Genomic DNA, 19,860 nt, shown 5'->3' on the forward strand with positions numbered 1-19,860 from the left:
CACAGTTACAGCCAAAGATGGGGGAACTCCAGCAAGATCGTCAACGACAAACGTCATTATACATATAACGGATATCAATGACAATCCACCTAATTTCACCCAACCGACATACACACAAACTATAGAAGACGGCGAAAAGGCTGACCACACGGTGTTAGGAGTGTCAGCAAACGACCCAGACTGTCACGAATGTCATGGCGTGTGCCATTGCTTTGATAACAGCCGTGTGTCGTACTTGATCGTAGACGATAAAACGCAGTTATTCCAAATAGACGATATTGGTTTGATAAGCCTTACAGAAGACATAGACTATGACGATCTAAAAGAAAAAGGTTATTTAGACGAAAAGGATACTTTGCATTTCAAAGTGGTTGCTCGAGATCACGGATTACCTTCACTTAATGATACTGCTGACGTCAGCATCACTGTAACAAAGGATAATACAAATATATTGAAATTCGAACAGTCGCTGTACCAACAGGACTTTGAAGAAGAACAAGCGAAAAACACGTGTGTTCTCACAGTAAAGGCAGAGATAATTGACTCGGCGAGTTTCGAGACTGCAGAAGGGAATATACACTACGCATTTTCACACCAGGTGTCAGAATTTTACATAGAGGAGAGTACAGTAAGTAGAAGCTGAGAGCATTATCATGTGTGTAGTGGTTTATTATATTCCATTTAAGCTTACATACCTATCTATTGCCTAGTGTGGCATAGACCTACAGTGTTCACTTCACGTAAGAAATGAATTTGAACAAAGAAAACTGACGTGTGTGAAGATGATCCAACCTCCCTGCATTTTAGACGTGTATGTACGCATCCGCGCTCGCGCGCGCGCCCGCGCGTGTGTGTGTGTGTGTGTGTGTGTGTGTGTGTGTGTGTGTGTCGTGGTGTGATGTCCGGCATAAAACATGCGGTGCCTCATTTTTTTCTGTCTGTCTTCTTTCTTTTTTAAAATATTTTCCCAATCAAAGGGGGAAATATTCAGTAATGAAATACTGGATCGAGAAGCTCAAGATCAATATTCCTTAGCGGTGAAGGCTACAGAATATAATTCAAACCAGAATCCAGCCCAAACAACGGTTCGTATTCTTTTTATTGCTGGTAGTCAGTTTCCTAAAAATGTCAATTAGTAAGATTTGTAATAATATGAAAATACTGTTGTGTACAACACAACGTATATATTGGGGGATTTTTTAAAATGTAATATTGTCATGGTGTATGGCACTGATAGCTTACATCCGTATTGAGTGCCATTTGATACATTTTCTGGATTTTAACGTGTTAGCAGAAAGCAACGTTCATACAAGAAAACAATGTTTTCACTTTTAAAAAACCATGTTGTGCTAAATGTGCACGTTTTAATGGTCTTCCAAGGTGAATATCAACATTACGGACATTAATGATAATGCACCGGTATTCATCTCAACAACCTATACGATGCAAGTTGTCGAACACGACTACTCTCGTTCCGATGTTCCACATGCGCATCTTGGTAAAGTTACTGCAACTGATGCCGATATTGGAGACAACGGTACAATTTCATACAGTATTGTTGATGGCAATGAAGGTTAGTATGTGTTTACTACACAGGATAATACTACCCTTCAGAATAACCTCGAGTTAGAAAAGTAACGTACAATCTTTGAGAGTTACTGGTACTTGCATATTTGTTTTAATGCCCTCAATTTTCCAATTATCAAGTCGAGGAAGATGGCATGGATGTCAGCAGTGTACAAATTATTCCTAGCCCGCCCCACCCTCATTCCTAGGGGGAGCTATGACACTGGGCGCCATCCGTCCGTCCTTGCATCCTTTTGTAACACGCCAGTTGTCAGATATGCAATACACGCTTTCATTCAAACCTGACGCAAAGGTAACGTATCAAATGGAACATGTGCGCGTCACTGTGTTTTGGGACATTTGCAAATTTTACGATTCGGAAATGGCAGTCATCTCTGTTGCCCAAAAATAATATTTACTGCATAATTCAAAGCCGTAATACATTACAATGCAACTCCATTGCGTGCCTATTCCTATATTATCTAGGTAAGGTTTCTTGTGAGACTCTGACCTTGACCTTGACCTTCAAAGTCAATTATTTTAATCAAACCATTTCCTACATATCACTGACACTTTTGTAGTAATTATGTTTGACCAATTTCTGTTTTTTAAATCAATAAAGTTGTCTAGTAATGCAGAAGGGCATATACATATTTTACTCAGTAGCGACCATAGTTGTAGTAAAAATCATGATTTAATGCATAACTCACAGGGTGCCCAGGCTCATTTAGTTCTGTTTACAAATATAAACAAAACAAAATAAACATACAAGTAAACAAACAAACAAACAAACAAACAAACAAACAAACAAACAAACAAACAAAAACAAACAAACAAACAAACAAACAAGCAAGTAAACAAACAAACAAAATAAACTGACAAATGAGTAGATACATACATGAGTAAACGACAACAAACCAACGAACAACCAAACACTGCCCCCCCCCCCCCACCGAAATGGTCACATATGGAAATAACCCACGGTTTATGAGCTCCTGAACCCTAAGACGTTACTTGACCAATTCCATGACATTGAAGACCAGGTTTAATTAGCGAAATGAAGCAATTTCTTGCATATTGTAGTATGTGTACACACTTTGGGACATTGCAGTGTGGTCGATTTCTTTCTCATCGAGTCCAAAGGTGATACCGAACAAGGGACATACACGTGCTTATACCACTTATACCATATTCAGTGCAAAAATCTACCATTTATACCATAGTTCAAAAACAAACATTCACATGTACTCTATAGTATCTTTCAAGTAAATTTTAACCTGGCCTTGACCTTGTGAGGCAATATTGTATAAATCAATTTCGGCATGTAGTCGCACAGAAGTAAGGTACTTTAAGCGTTTAGTGTCTTCTACAAAGATTCTTTTGAATAATATACATGAATATTTCCACACAGGGGATGTGTTCAATATTAACATTACGAGTGGAGATATATTTGCTGTTGGTCTCATTGATCGAGAAACAATTGACACGTATGACTTGACAGTTATGGTAAGAAATGCATTACTTATAATCTTATATTATTCACATTTTAAAGCCAAAAACTAACCAACCACTCATCCAACCATTCCATGTTGTTAGTTTCTTGTTCTAGTATATCTATGATATTTACTTAATATACAAATTAGATTTTGTGCTTGCTGTACATTTCCTGTGTTGTTATATATTTATTCGTGTGTCTTGTAGTTTCAATCTAGCCTCCTTCCCATCTTACTGACTTTGTAATTGACCTTGACCACCAGTTGTCTTTTACCTTGACCACCTGGCTCAGTGACTAAATAATGGTAGTCACATTTGTTATAAGATATAACTATTTACCCCATAGCTGATAAATTGTAATGCATGTGCAAGTGTTTACTCTTATATTATCATAACAAAGGCAATATCGTTTTCAAAGACATTGACCTTGACTAGTGTCTACCTCGATATTATCGAATGTAACCTTTCAGCTGGTATTACCTGATTTGACTTTGACCTTTACCACCACTGTTGTACACAAGCCAATACATTAATATTTGACCGATGGTTATTAGCAGTTATAGTCCATCAGTAAAGTTTCTTCATTGAAGAATTCTCAACCGTGCTTTCCATGTTCTATAAAGTATGATGCATTCGTTACATATAGGCGAAGGATAATGGTGCCAACCCTCTGAACTCAACTGCTAAAGTAGCCATCGAAGTCTTAGATGTTAACGACAACCATCCTCAGTTCTCTCGACCCTTTTATAACGGGTCTGTGAAAGAAAACACGAGAGAAGACAAACCAATCGTCACTGTCGAAGCACACGATTTAGACAACGGCGAAAATGGTACTGTCGAATACAAAATTATAGAGGGTAATGATGGCGACAATTTTGAAATAAGTAAGTTACCAACAAGTTGTTTTCTCCAAAAATAAATAATTCTAATTTAATTTGATTTAATAATCGTAGTAACTTCAGTTTCACTTAAGAAATTTTGTGTAGACTCACAGGTCTCAGGGCATTTAATAGCGGTACAAAGCTGAAAGTGTTGGATCTTCTTGTGTGATAATGTCGTGATAAACACTGACTGGTAATGAAATAAATTTTGATATTGCTGTGAAAATGATTTAAAGGCTATGCTACAACGACGGAAACACGAAATTAAAAAGACCAAATATTGCTCATGATTTAAAATTCTGTACTAGAAAAAATTTGCTCATGATCTAAAAATTCTGTGCTAGAAATATTAAACTGTTTAATATTAAATAGTTTCAAAGGATATAGCAATAATTTTTACCTCCCGTAAGGGTACGGGAGGTATTAAAAGGGAAATGTCTCTGTCTGTCTGTCTGTCTGTCTGTCTGTCTGTCTGTCTGTCTGTGTGTCTGTGTCATCATTTTCTAAAAATCGGCTGGCTCAATTTTAATGAAATATAATCTTTAGGGTAATGGCTAGACCTGATTAGGTTTTGAGCCAAATCTGTTAATGATTAATTGGAGAAATTTGCATATTAATGAAATCAACTAATTATGCAATATCTTAAGACTGCATACTTCATTTTCAATATAATTTAGTGTATTAGTTAAACATAACAACATACATTTGTCCTATAAAATTCGTTGATGTACCTTACAGCGTTGATGAATAATTTGCATAATTAATTATTTTTAGTAATTAGGCTATATCATAAGAATGCATATGCTACAGACTTGTCTTTGGTGTTGATAGTTATTGACCAAATTCAAGTTGTAACTTCAGACGCACACAGTCAATCTGAGAGGTACTAGAATCTCAGGACACGTATTCAGGGGATAAACTCACAAGCACACAGAATATTACTTTTGGTGAAGTAGGTGTATGCTTAAACCGACAATACGAGAGCTTTGGATTCGTTTTCCTTCACTTACGGCAGTTCAAACTAGATAGAAACAATAGTTCCCCGTAGTATTCCTACTACAACGCAGATCAGACACCGTAAATCCAGACGTGTTGCTCTCTTCCGCCCCGCAAGATCTCTCTCCGTGTAAAGTAGCTTATTAGCATACACCCAACATTCACATTTTATTCAAATCTAAAATCTTCATTCCGTAATACAAATATGGTTAGTAAATAACATGTTTACAGTAAACTTCAATTCTTTTCCTTATATAGGAAGTGTTTATGAACTACGGTTAATTTAATTCAGAGATAATCTATTTTGAAAATACTCTTTTCTACTAAGGCTGAATTCATTAAAAGTTGTGATTTATCACTTGTAGTGACACTTGCAAACGTTCACTTAATTACAAGTAATAACATGGTCTAGCTCGTATTACTATCTCATTAATCAATTAGACCTCACACGGTCGGGTAACCTAGATACAATTACTGTGTTTATAATACAGTTATATACTTTGTAACACCACCCCCTACTCCATAGTGTTTTGTCCCCAAAACAATTAAGCAATTGAAATTGAAAAGAATAATAAAAGAGTAATAAAAGGTATAGAAATGTTAATAATTTGAGTAAAATTCAAAATTCAAAGATATTCTGTGTAAGGTAAAATGTAATCAAAGAATAGAAAATTGGTAATAATTAATTTTTGTTTTGTTTTGTTTTTTTTGTTGTTTTTGGTTGTTGGAGTTAAAATGTTAAAATGTTAGTAAAAGTTCAAAGTCTCTGAAATTACTTAAATGTTAGAATGTTAATAAAAGTATGTTAATAAAATTATTGAAATCACTTATGTCGACAGAAAATCACACGTCGGCATTGAAAGTTAAAATATACTTATCCAAAATCGTAAACACTCTTATCTAATTATCTTAAAATGGAAAAAGTGTCTTATATAAACGTAAAATACTTGTCTTCAACAAATTAAAATATCTCTTATCTAATCTTAACGCATTATCTTAATTATTACTCAAAATGTCCATAGTTGAAATGTTTCTTCTTATCAGAAGTTCAAAATTGTCTCACAGTGTAGAGTTCAATATTATTTCAACAGTCATAGTTGAAATGATCTCATCGTTCAGAGTTCAATGTTCTCATTTCAATAAGTAATAAAGTTCAAAAGTAATTATACAAAAAAACTCAATAAAATGTTACAAATTGACGTCAAAATTGAAATCATCATTATAAATAGGTACCATTAATAATAATTTCAAAGTCAAAAATCAAAATTGACTATAGTCAACCATCAAAATTCCAGTGACGCTACCTTTATATTGTAAACCAAGTTAAACTCAAGGGGTCACACTGTGAATTAGCCTTATCATGTTTAACCGGAGTACGTAAGGTTTTATGAATAACTTTAGCGCTGGATTTACTAGCATCAACACTATGAGACCGTGTATCAGTCACGTCTGGTATGTCAATAGTCGCATTAGGTGCGTCCTTATTTTCATGAATGAAGGGGCCTTCTAAGGGGTTGTCATGAATCGTACAGACAGTCAAGGGTGTCATGTCCTTACTACTATTGTTCATACTATTATTAGATTGAGTAGGTAGCATCGGAATGCTAGACATCTCACCAGGACCCTCTTCACGATCTCTATTCTTAATTGTTAGTTTTCGCCAATATTGTCTAAATGTACGAAGGCAGTATTTGTAGGTGGCCCTGAATATCAAACAGAGAGCAAAGATACACAGTGCTTCAACAATATATTGATATAATCGGTGTTCTGCTTAGGTTCAAATGCTTGTGTAGGCGATGGGTTCGTAGATTTATCCCAAGAAATTTTCTGTGCTTCAACTTGTTTGTCAGTAGTATTTGTAATGCTATATTCACATTTCTCATTTTCCACATCTATTATAATATTAAGGCCAAGTAAAAAAAATGATAAGAGTAAAGTTACCCAGCTCAGAGTGGAGAATGAAGATATATCCTAGTGAACCGTCTTTAAAATTGATTGAACTGTCGTTACTATGTCGAGCTTTGTACAGCTGTTAGACCTTGTCATCTAGAGATACAGTTCCCAACAGGAATTTCCCGATTAAGTTTTAACAAGTTACTGACTAGTCGATTGCATCCGCTGAATCATTTGAATAGCAATCTTATCAAATAAATAGACCCAATACAAGACTTTTACCTTCAACGATATATCTGACATAACCTATTTTAAGAAAGGTAAATATGCCAACGTTATAGAAGGAGTGTTATACACTATTAACAAAATGCCTTGTTTCATCAATACTAACGCATTTCTCCACCATGTCTTAATCAACACAATTATTTTATACGATATTCAATGCTCTTAAATTAACGTTGGTTATATAATCCAACTTAATATTTCTAAACATTATAATATCAGAGTTACTCAACTTGGAGTCGAAAACCATGTAAATCCAAACAGACTATAAGAAACATGTATGTTTTCATATTAGACTCAAACGAAGTGAGATAGACTCTACAATAAATTCATCAAACAGATTTATTCAATCTATAATCTGTTTATAAATTATTGTTTCTACCAAAGGGTCACTGTCAGTTATTGTCAAGACTTGTACCTAGGGGAACTGTAGTCACTGTAGCGATAATTTAGAGTACCTTAAATGAACAGAAATGTAGACATTTAAAACAAAACATAATTACATACCAAATACATGGTGTGACCACGCATAAAATATTTTGGAAATTTTCCATCAGAACGAAAACAAGGCTTGGTGTAGCCAAACACTTCCCTTACCATATAAGGTGATAAAATGGTATTTTTTTGTTTTATTTTTGTTTGAGAGCGGTGACAAATGAGACGGTTCACTAACTATACAGTCAATAACAGTATTGTCCTCACCAAATAAGGCAATAAGATGGTAGCATTTTTCACTGATAGGAGTGATAAATGAGAAAAGGTAATTATAGCGACTATGTCTTTGTTATCAAAACTTTCCCGTTGTTTTGAGCAATCATTGAAGAAGTACCTTTCTCTATCATTCAGCGTCTGGCCAGACTAATTCAATCACTCACACAATCATAGCTGTCTTTGTTCCAGATAAAATAAGAAACTTGCAAAATCAATCATACAGGCACTCTTAAATGACAACTCAAAACAATTGACCTTAAATAACTTTGTCATACTATGTGATATCAATATTCAAATATAATCAATTTCACACGACGCGATATGTTAACGTCTTTTGTGAAAGAATGCAGCGATCAAACAGGTTGTTTCCTAAATTGACCTTAAGTGTACATGTTCTATTTAGATTTATCAACAAATGCCTGTTTATTTCTCCATAGCTCTCTGTCAAATCAGACTACTGCCCAGTAAATTCGAATAATGAATTGAATTCCTCTCGTTCCAAAGAGGATTAGTCTTAGAGGGATGTGTCTTATTATTCAAATATCTGTCTGTCATGTCAAAGTTATGTAAAGTAGTACCGTCTGGGAGTGGCTGAAAGTAGTAGTTGCTAAACCTCGTGTAGTCTGAATTCCTACATAATTTAATAACGTCACGTTAATAGTGGATCCTATAAGTCCATTTGGGAATGTGCCCCTTAGCTTAGCCGAAATTACACATTTACACCTAGAGGGTATGATATTTTTGAGATGGTCCTAGAGTGGTTTTTCGATGTATAAATAATTTGTTGACGTGCTAGATCAATAATTACCCTATGTCGTTTGTTTAGGAAATCCATCCCCAGAATGAAATCTCTGTCTAAATTTTTAACTAAATGCACCGGAGTTTTGACCACTTGATTGTCATAATATACTGGAAGTCGTACAAAACTCAAAATAGGAATTTGCTGATTGTTTGGTAAATTTATGCAATTGTATTCAGATTTTCAGAAATCATCTCAATGAAGAATTTTATCAAATTATTTTGTAGATATGATGGTGACATTTGCACCAGTAGCAATTTAGGTACTAATAGTATTGATAAAAGTTCTAACCTTGCTCAATTACTGTTAGGAACCATCGAATCAGCAAATTTTACAGAATTTCACTTTGGCTTGTGAGAAGTGTTTGATGATTTGACATTTCTCACACGCCTCAGTAATTTTTTTTGGATAAAATCTACCCCGAGGAAGCCTCTGGCAATTTCTCGCAATGTGATATATTTACCACATGAATAGCAGCTTTGTTGCTGAGAACATGCATGTCCCGTCTTATTGAAATTGCGGCAAATTTGTCTGCCTAACAAAAGTTTTCTCCCTCCCCCTTATTGTCAGAAAATGTTTGAGATTGTACCTTAGATCTCAAGTCTTCACTTTGGCGATTGAGAATGTCATTCTGTTGGCGCAATTGTTCAGTGAAATCCATTGTGTGTTGCAACAAATTTTCCAGAGTCCTGTTTTTCGGAATGTTCCTTAATCCTTCGTTGGACGATTGTTGAAAATCTTCAACCGGTAGTTTAGATATTTCTGCCGTCTTCGCCTCAGAGAACGCATTTTCAAAGTCATTTGGTTCCCTTTCTTTATATCATATCAAAGTCCTTTTTCGACGAATTTTGTTCTTTGAATAACGCTATCCTGCCTGGAGTCGCTCACCAGTTTTACTGCCCGGATCTCACACCAGTGCTACAGACTTGTCTTTGGTGTTGATAGTTATTGACCAAATTCAAGTTGTAACTTCAGACGCACACAGTCAATCTGAGAGGTACTAGAATCTCAGGACACGTATTCAGGGGATAAACTCACAAGCACACAGAATATTACTTTTGGTGAAGTAGGTGTATGCTTAAACCGACAATACGAGAGCTTTGGATTCGTTTTCCTTCACTTACGGCAGTTCAAACTAGATAGAAACAATAGTTCCCCGTAGTATTCCTACTACAACGCAGATCAGACACCGTAAATCCAGACGTGTTGCTCTCTTCCGCCCCGCAAGATCTCTCTCCGTGTAAAGTAGCTTATTAGCATACACCCAACATTCACATTTTATTCAAATCTAAAATCTTCATTCCGTAATACAAATATGGTTAGTAAATAACATGTTTACAGTAAACTTCAATTCTTTTCCTTATATAGGAAGTGTTTATGAACTACGGTTAATTTAATTCAGAGATAATCTATTTTGAAAATACTCTTTTCTACTAAGGCTGAATTCATTAAAAGTTGTGATTTATCACTTGTAGTGACACTTGCAAACGTTCACTTAATTACAAGTAATAACATGGTCTAGCTCGTATTACTATCTCATTAATCAATTAGACCTCACACGGTCGGGTAACCTAGATACAATTACTGTGTTTATAATACAGTTATATACTTTGTAACACATACTTCAAATTCAACATAATTTAAAACATACGTTAACCATAAGAAAACACATATGTCCTATCAAGTTTGTTGATGTACCTTACAGTGTTAATGAATAATTTGCATAATTAATAATTTTCGGTAATTAGGCTATATCCTAAGAATACATAATTCAATTTCAATATAATTCAGTACACACGTTAACCTTAACAATCGCATATGTCCTGTAAAGCTTGTTGATGTATCTTTCAGTGTTAATGAATAATTTGCATAATTAATGATTCTTGGTAATTAGGTTATATCTTAGACTGCCTACTTCAATTTCAATATAATTCAGTACATACATTAACCATAACACATAGTGTATGTCCTATAAAGTTAGTTGATGTACCTTACAGTGTTAATGAATAAATTGCATAATTAATGATTTTCGGTAATTAGGCTATATCTTAAGACTGCATACTTCAATTTCAATACAATTTAGTACATATGTTAATCATAACAAAGCGGATATGTCCTATAACATTTTTGATAAATAGCTTATAGTTTTAATGAAAAATTTGCAAAAATTAATTATTTTAGGTAATTAGGCTATATCTTACGACTGCATACTTCAATTTCAATACAATTCAGTACATACATTAACCATAACAAATTGTGTATGTCTTATAATGTTAGTTGATGTACCTTACAGTGTTAATGAATAATTTGCAAAATTAATGATTTTCGGTAATTGGGCTATATCTTAAGACTGTATACTTCAATTTCAATACAATTTAGTACATACGTTAACCATAACAAAGCGGATATGTCCTATGAAACTTTTGATATAGCTTACAGTTTTAGTGAAAAATTTGCATAATTAATGATTTTAGGTAACTAGGTTGTATCTTAAAAATGCAAGCTTCAAATTTCGTATAATATGATACATATATCAACCATAATAATACGCACCTGTCCTATGAAGTTTGTTGCTACAACTTTTACCTTTAATGAGTATTTTGAATAATGAACGATATTCAGTAATTAAGCAGTATCATACACTCTTACATACATTAACCTAAGAAAGCACGCTTGTCCAAAACAAAGCCTGTTACCATTGCTTTTTTATTTAATGAGTTATTTGCATAATTAGTGATTCCCTTACGGGAGGCATTCAGTTTAAATCTGGTCTTTTAACGGTCTAGTTGTGTCTATGGCTTGAATGTTCCTAAAACATTCAAGACCTGGCTTTTCAGTAACTGTATTCAATCACAGCCTTTTCTTTTAAAAGCTATCTCTGGTGAATATTTAAGTTATAATATCTTAACTTTCAGAACATAATGGTAATATCAACCCGACAGCAAATGCTAACATAGACTACGAGACTACTGCCAATTACAATTTGACGGTACAGGCAAGAGACCAAGGCGACCCACCACTATCTAATACCACGCAGGTGTATATAATGGTCATAGACCTCAATGACAATACACCTTACTTCGTCAACGAACCATACGCAGAGCAAATCAATGTGGATCATGATGCAAACACCCCAATTCTAACTGTGACTGCCTGTGACGCTGATTCTGGAGACAATGCTAGAATTCTATATACTATTTCTGGTATGTGCTGCATAACTGAATTGACACCAGCCATTGACTAACCTATTAGGTTTACATACACACATTCTCTTCTCCCACCTTTTGATTGACAAAGAGCATGTTTCAAACAAATCACCTGTCCTTCTTTAGTGTCTAAATAGAAGTGAATGATCCATATTTACTGGATAATGAGTAAATTGGAACTGTTACCTTCAATATGTGTAAATTCAGATGTGACAGTATGTGATAGTTATGTACATCTAACTGTCCACCTTCTCACTGTAGATTGGTGGAATGTCACATTTTCCAAAAGCCAAGTTATTTTCAAGTATCTCATCCTATATAGATACTGATTTTGTAAATTCTTGTTTGTATGTATGTATGTTTGTTTGTTCGTTTATTTTGATAGGTGGTAATGATGATGACGGTGATTTTACTATTGACGGAGAAACTGGTGTGATAACGGTATCGACAAATGTGTCAATGTTGGACCCAAAGTTCGTTACACTACTGGTTAATGCCACAGACCACGGTCAACCACCACTTTCCAACCAAACACAGGTTTGAAAACGGTTATATTCTTTTTTTCTGCAATGAAATGAAAAGTGAGGTGACTTTCCATTGAAAACATAATTCTATATTACATAGACATGGGTTGGCACATTACTCCTCTTCGTCTTGTAGCTTGTTGTATTTGTGAGATTAGCTGGCTGTGTTGTTGTTTTTGTTTGGTCATGATGTTATCGTATTTGTCTTTTACATTTGCTCCGTTTAAGGTAGACCGCTTGCCTTGCTTACTTGCGATCTCAAATCTAAAATTTAGAGTTATTTCACGCATGTACCTGTTCTGAAAAGTGCATATGTAAGTTGAAAGGCTAAGAGATTGTGATAATGTGCGAACATATATAGACAAACCTTCAAGTTGAATTTATTGCTAACCCCCCCCCCCCCCAGTGAATTCTATTCAAATACGCCAAGCCATTAGCATGCCTTGAATGATAGAAAAGCTGCTTTACCATACAAGAAAGTTACAGATAACCTTCTTTCTTTCTTTCTTTATTAGGTTAATATCACAATCAAAAGCTTGAATAATTTTGCACCACAATTCCATGCAAATAACTACAGTGCTGAAATATGTGAAGACGTAAATAGTGGTACTGAAGTTTTGCGCGTAACTGCTACGGATAACGATACCGATGAAGCTGGACAGTTGTATTATGAAATTCTAACAGGAAATGACAATGGTAAGTGCAGACAGAGAGAGAGAGAGAGAGAGAGAGAGAGAGAGAGAGAGAGAGAGAGAGAGAGAGAGAGAGAGAGAGAGAGAGAGAGAGAGAGAGAGAGAGAGAGAGAGAGAGAGAGAGAGACAGACAGACAGACAGACAGACAGACAGACAGACAGACAGACAGACAGACAGAGTTTAAAGTAATCTCCATGTAAGTGCGGTGATAACTTTAGCTGCAAGTATAATATTTTCCATGGACATCCTCTTTTCATGGATTTGCTCATAAAGATGGTCATAGTGAGCCGTATATAGTACAAATCGAGTCTTGTCATGTCATACGATTTCATGATACTGCAATTTCAACATGATAACTTTCAACACATTCATTACAATTTAGTTTCCTACTTGACAGCAGAAAGTATAGCATAGATAGTACTCGACTGACTTGAAAGAAACACGGCTTAGTCAAGATTCTCGGTCAACTTTTGACACCCACATTTACTCTAAAACGTTCAACTTATTTACTATAAACACACAGCGAATTCATGTTCATTTAAAATTTGAAGAAAACAAAAGGACGATCAACCTGCATTATAGACCCCCACGTTGTTCAGGGTCTATGCCTGCAGTGATGAACTCAGTAAACCTGGCGTATGTCATAGAATTATTCGTTTACTTTCTGTAATGTGTTACTACAAATCTCCCGGTTGTCATAGGTTAATAAAACACTAAACTGGCCATATGGATGAGAAACGGGTATTTGTTTTTTTTACTTTTAAAGAATAAAACAGAGTTTAATGTTTTTCTACTTGAAAAAATAACGAGATAAAACATATCCCAACTCCATATTTGTAATCAAATAAATTGCATAAAGTTGGAAAATGCATGAAAATGTGTCACTATATGTTTAATTGATTTGTAACTAACCTAGGTATACACATATAATCACAAAGTCACGTCCAGTCTGCACACATGTGTCGCTGCTGGGCAGAAGAATGTGATAACTTGCATGTATTGCTAGTGATTGCTTATATTCGCCCAATGGCAGTTTCTTTACATTATCACTTCCTGTACGTAACATAACAAACTTTATATATTTTTTGTTTTGCAATGTATTGTTTCAAACACAAACTTAGGTTTTATAGTGGATGTAAAAGTATAATAGTGAAACATTTTAGTTTTTATTACCAAAATTTACAATAATTACTTATATCTCATCTGTATGGCCATTTTAATTAATTAAGCAGAAATAAGAGACATTCACTGAGGTCTGGACCGTACGAATTAACAAATGTGAGCTTATAGTTGGAAAGCTAAACAAATCCAAGTTATTGTTTTATCATTTATCATCAGGGTTTTTCCAGATCACAACTGATAGAGATGAAATTGGTATCATCTCGACAAATGGCATAATCGACAGAGAAATCCAGGAGCTCGTTAATCTTGTGATTGCAGCTTATGACAAGGGACTGCCGCAGAAAAATGACACAGCAACTGTAGACATTAGGTTATTGGATGTTAACGATAACCCACCGGTTATGAGTCCAAAACAAATGAAAACTCGAGTTGCTCATGTAAGTTGTTCTTTTAACTAGAGATAGATAAGTGTCCTTCTTTCCACACAAATGTTCAAAAATACTCTCCCGACAAGAACAAACATCCAACTCGTGTTTAGGGAACGTGAGTTCAATTGCTACACGTGTCACTTTACTTTCCTCATTTATAACAAATTCAACTTTACCATATTCGTACCTTTGGTATCCTATCAAGGGCATTGCTTTTGGGGCGATGTGAAGCTATTACAAGGTCGCCACTGATTGGAAGGGATACATACTCTTTCTCATTAATAACAATAAAACCAACAGTTGTTTCCTGTGTTTTCTAACCAATCAGAATGAACCTTGTTGTAAAATGCTTCATATTATCTGTTACTTTAAGTTCAAAGCGATCAAGTGTAAGCTGTATCAATATCATTATCATAAATTAATGTCGTCTAATATTCATGCTAGCTGAGAAATACATTTGCATATTTTGATGACTTCTTTCTTTAATATATTTGTTCAGGATTCACCAAACGGGACATTCGTAATCAACGTCAATGCAACTGATCCAGATATAGTAGGGGAATTAACGTACTCAATAGCATCAGACCCTTCTCAAAGTTATATGATAAATGAAACAACAGGTGTTATAATAACAAGAACAGAATTCAATATGGAAGACGACGGGAACGAGCATACGGTTAGTTATATAATTCCTCTAATTTTTTGGCATGCAAAAAAGTTCATTAATATTTGTTGTTGAGATATTTTTAATTGTACCTTATTGTAAGGTACGAGATCAATAGTTCATTGTGCGATAATAAATTAAATTCGTTTAGTTAGGACGACTCAGACAACCCCAATCGACTCGAACAACCCCACACCTACCCCTTTTAACTAAACTAACCAAAATTTAAACATTTTTAGACAGCACAATCAATTTCAAATCAGTGTATAGTAGTATGTAGTGCTATGAATACAAAGCCAGTATGTAGTAGTATGTAGTGCTATGAATACAAAGCCAGTGTGTATTAGTATGTAGTGTTATGAATACAAAGCCAGTATGTAGTAGCATAGTGCTATGAATACAAAGCCAGTATGTAGTAGTATGTAGTGCTATGAATACAAATCCAGTATGTAGTAGTATATAGTACTATGAATACAAAGCCAGTATGTAGTAGTATGTAGTGCTATGAATATAAAGCCAGTATGTAGTAGTATGTAGTGCTATGAATACAAAGCCAGTATGTAGTAGTATGTAGTGCTATGAATACAAAGCCAGTATGTAGTAGTATGTAGTGCTATGAATACAAAGCCAGTATGTAGTAGTATGTAGTGCTGTGAATACAAAGTCAGTATGTAGTACAATGTAGTATGTAGTGCTGTGAATACAAAGTCAGTATGTAGTACAATGTAGTATGTAGTGTTATGAATACAAAGCCAGTATGTAGGTAAGAAAAATCCTTCATTTGTCAACACTTTAATGTATTGTAGTGCCATGCATTTAAGTCCTTCTATTTCTCAATTTGACATTTTATAGAAATGTTTCCAAACAGATCCACTAAAAGTAAAATCGATTTTGGATGATGAGAACCAAAATGGCTAACCCCCCCCCCCCCCCACCGTAAAAGAATTTAGTCTTTTCTCCTGCATTGAACTATTGATCTCGCCACTAAGACTGTACTTCCACATATGGTATTGTTTAGATTTAGAATATGTTACGATTTGGAATAATGACGAGATTTAACAATTTAATTTAGACCTTATGTTTGTTCCTTTAAGTAAGTCTTTCTTCAAGTGCCAGTTAAAAATTGTATGTTTATGCCAATGTTATCATATGTCCATAGGATTTCACAGTTCAAATGAACACAAATTCCCACAAATAATACCTGAATGGTATATGGTTTTTACATCAACAGATAATTGTACGAGTCGACGATACTCTCCACTTTGACGAAGCCTATGTACACACTGCGATCTTTTACAACGATCCAAATCAACATGCCCCTCAATTTACCAAAGGTATGTTACACTCTACAATGTAGCGAAGGTCGGGTACAATCTATAATTCTTAGGGCGACCCTCACGATGACCGAAGGAAATGTATACTTGAGATCTTTTTCGAAGGATCTTTTTACACCATACTCTTCCAAAGGTAGGGTATACTTTGAAACAGTCAAACAATGATTCAAATTATTTCCCTCAACTTACGTATCCAAAAAATCACCTATATTTTCTAACGACAAAAATAAATAATCCTGCCCTTCGAGTTACAAAAGTTATGGACAGGTGTACTTTACACTTTATAGTAGGGAGACTTGTACAGTCTGATGATCGCACTATGCGTGAAACTCCGAGTTACAACCAAGAAAGAGTTCCAGAACTACCAAAACCATTGCGCTCTGCCACTGCGGTATAGAGCACTGTCATAGCAGATTGATACTCACCGAGTTATATATATAATTACTTGTACTTTATCATTATCATCAACCAATTCTAATGACAGCGATGACATATTTAAATCTATTAGATCGTTATGAGACAGAGGTTTTGGAGTCGTTACCAGTTGGGTCCAATCTGACAGATTTAGATATAAAGGCATACGATAAGGACAGTGGTCAAGATGGTGAAGTGACATATTCTCTCGCTTATGAAGGAAATGACAGGGTAAGAGTTCGATTACAACGTGCACGTACAGTGGAGCTCGTATATAAAAATATGGCTAAACCTTATAATATATATATATATATATATATATATATATATATATATATATATATATATATATATATATACACATGTATATATATATATATATATATATATATATATATAATATATATATATATATATATATATATATATATATATATATATATATATATATATATTATAATAAATATATTGAGCTAGATCATTTCATTGCCAGATTTGTAGAGTTTGATACAGTATAGCGGTGTTTAGTGTAGAATCAGTGACTGTGGCAAAAATAATAACATCTTTTGAAAAATTATGGAAAAAAACTAATATTCGGAAAGGGAAAACGAGATGTTCAATTATGTAGAACAGTAAATTATACACATGCTGACTGTACTAATATTGTCTGTGGTGGATGATCAACAGGCCCGAGGGAAACTGACGTATGGTGTTGCAAGAATATTATCACTGACACAGTCTTCGTAGCAGACCATATCATGCAACCCCTCCCCCCCCCCCATATTGTATTCCTGGCCTAAGAAGTCTACAGTAGTACATGCATACAGCATAGGGGTATCCATACATAACAAAACAAGTATCTGCAAAACTATACTCCTTTAATAATTACTGAATTTGTTCTTTTTCGAGTTCTTTTTAGGTGGCAAGTTTCTTTTCAGAAAATTGTTTTAAAAAATGTGACGTTTCTATGACTATCTACTCCACCAGCAGACACCATTTATGGTTACTGTAGTTAGTTGTTTTCAGTTTCTAATCAATTACTAATCGTTTTGTTTTCTATCTTTGCCAAAGTCAATATTTACGATTGAACCCATTACTGCTATTATTAGCACAGAGTATAAACTGGAGCCCCACCAGACACATCCATTTTACAACTTGACGGCGATTGCTACCGATAATGGAACCGTTCCAAAAACCAGGTACGTATAACAGTTAAGTGAATACCTTTGTAAAACCGGCCAGGAAGTATTGTCTGAATGTCGAAATAACATGAGTTACATATAAGGTCATAAATGTTGGCTTACAGCCCTGGGAGCGGAGGGGGGGGGGGGGGGGTTCTCCCCCAAATTTTCAGACGGGGTGTGCGGTCAAAGTTCAAGACACTGACCTGAAAACAGACCCATCTTTAGTGATTTCCAGTTGCAATTAAAGTCAGCCAATTACCTCAATTCTGGTGCTGTGAAGTGTACTTCTAAATCATGAAGATGTTTCCCATATTAGGGAATTTTAAGATGAAAAGTCGACCTATGTTTAAGAATTTTTTCATGAACAAAGTTACCCCTTTGGGCGCACATACCCGTATAAATTTCGGGGAAGTACCCCCCCCCCCCACCCGCCGCTTACGCCTCTCTGTATATTATCTGTATGTACAACAAGTATAAACAGCTAGATCTAGATCTGCCAAATGAATCATTGTACAAATTATTCTGCAATGATAGCTTCATGAGTGTAGTACTTCCAGGTGATCAGATTTCGTCACCTTACAAATTTAATTTACAAATTCAAGCCAAATTAAGTAAGTGGTGAAAATAATTCGTCTCTGGCAATCTGAAAATTAAATTTTTATATTATTTTTTTTTAAAAATTCAGTACCGTTCCTGTTGATATTGTCGTGATTCCAATCCCAGATACAACCGAAGAACCAGACTGTGAAGGTGACAACGATGGTATGATGGAATAAATTACTTGGTGTTTTTATTCAACAGTTGAACATTTCAATTAGACACGATTTCAAAATATCTCAAATGAAACGAAGATGTACTGCCTATGTATGTCAACCATACATTTTTGTATTATTATTATAATAATAATGTTGGTTTCTTATATAGCGCTTTCCCACTCCGTGCTCAAAGCGCTTTACAATTATTACCCCTGGCTCGGATCAGAACGGCACAACGGCCCTTTAGTCTTCCTCAACTCCCCGGGGAGCATACAATCCATTGCAGCCATTTAAGCGCATAGGATTAAAGCCTTCACATTGCAACCTACATCCTAGCAGGTCCCCAGTTATACAGCTGGGTTGACTTGTTGTTGCCATGGTTTCTATCACATACAAACACACTAAACCGTGCGAATAACTCATGTTATGTTCATGTCATTGCCTCTACGAACAATACAAGGTCGATCCTGGGTGTTCTTCTTTTGAAATAGTTGATGGCTCATACCTCTGTATTCATTCTACAGTAGTTAGGGTATGTAGCAAAAAAAAGTACAGGAATGTTTTCTTTCGATATATATCCAATGAAAGTGTCATCCAAACCTAGAGCAATTGTATATCATTAAACTGTTAACCTTTTTCCATATTCTATATTTTGTTTTTAAGCAGTTTGTGACTGTGGGACTTTTAAACTATTGGCTATCATAGCTCTTGCTGCACTAGTTCTAATATTGGTTATAATTATATCTATCGTAGCATATAAGAAGAAAAAGTAAGTTATATTTACCGTATACATGTTTGGGATTTTAAACGATATCGTAAGAAAAGTTATCAGTGTCTTTTTTTTAACTTTTGCGAAATTCATTATCCGCGTATTCAGTAAAGAAGGAAAGGTTTGCCGAATTCGAAGAAACAGT

General features: G+C 34.9%; 1 protein-coding gene across 1 annotated transcript in view; it reads left to right on the plus strand.

The window, feature by feature from the left end:
• Positions 1–19,860, plus strand: part of LOC144449746 (cadherin-23-like) — a 60,873-nt gene that overhangs the window by 38,139 nt on the left and 2,874 nt on the right. The window contains exons 32-45 of the mRNA XM_078140323.1: positions 6–628; positions 1,381–1,573; positions 2,978–3,072; positions 3,707–3,944; positions 11,538–11,825; positions 12,214–12,365; positions 12,868–13,048; positions 14,384–14,604; positions 15,095–15,271; positions 16,491–16,593; positions 17,102–17,238; positions 18,079–18,206; positions 18,877–18,953; positions 19,613–19,715. Of these exons, the coding sequence (XP_077996449.1) occupies positions 6–628; positions 1,381–1,573; positions 2,978–3,072; positions 3,707–3,944; positions 11,538–11,825; positions 12,214–12,365; positions 12,868–13,048; positions 14,384–14,604; positions 15,095–15,271; positions 16,491–16,593; positions 17,102–17,238; positions 18,079–18,206; positions 18,877–18,953; positions 19,613–19,715 (2,716 nt within the window). The remainder of the gene's footprint in view (positions 1–5; positions 629–1,380; positions 1,574–2,977; positions 3,073–3,706; positions 3,945–11,537; positions 11,826–12,213; positions 12,366–12,867; positions 13,049–14,383; positions 14,605–15,094; positions 15,272–16,490; positions 16,594–17,101; positions 17,239–18,078; positions 18,207–18,876; positions 18,954–19,612; positions 19,716–19,860) is intronic.

The sequence above is a fragment of the Glandiceps talaboti genome, chromosome 18, assembly GCF_964340395.1.
Source record: "Glandiceps talaboti chromosome 18, keGlaTala1.1, whole genome shotgun sequence".
In the NCBI taxonomy this organism is placed as follows: Eukaryota; Metazoa; Hemichordata; class Enteropneusta; family Spengelidae; genus Glandiceps; species Glandiceps talaboti.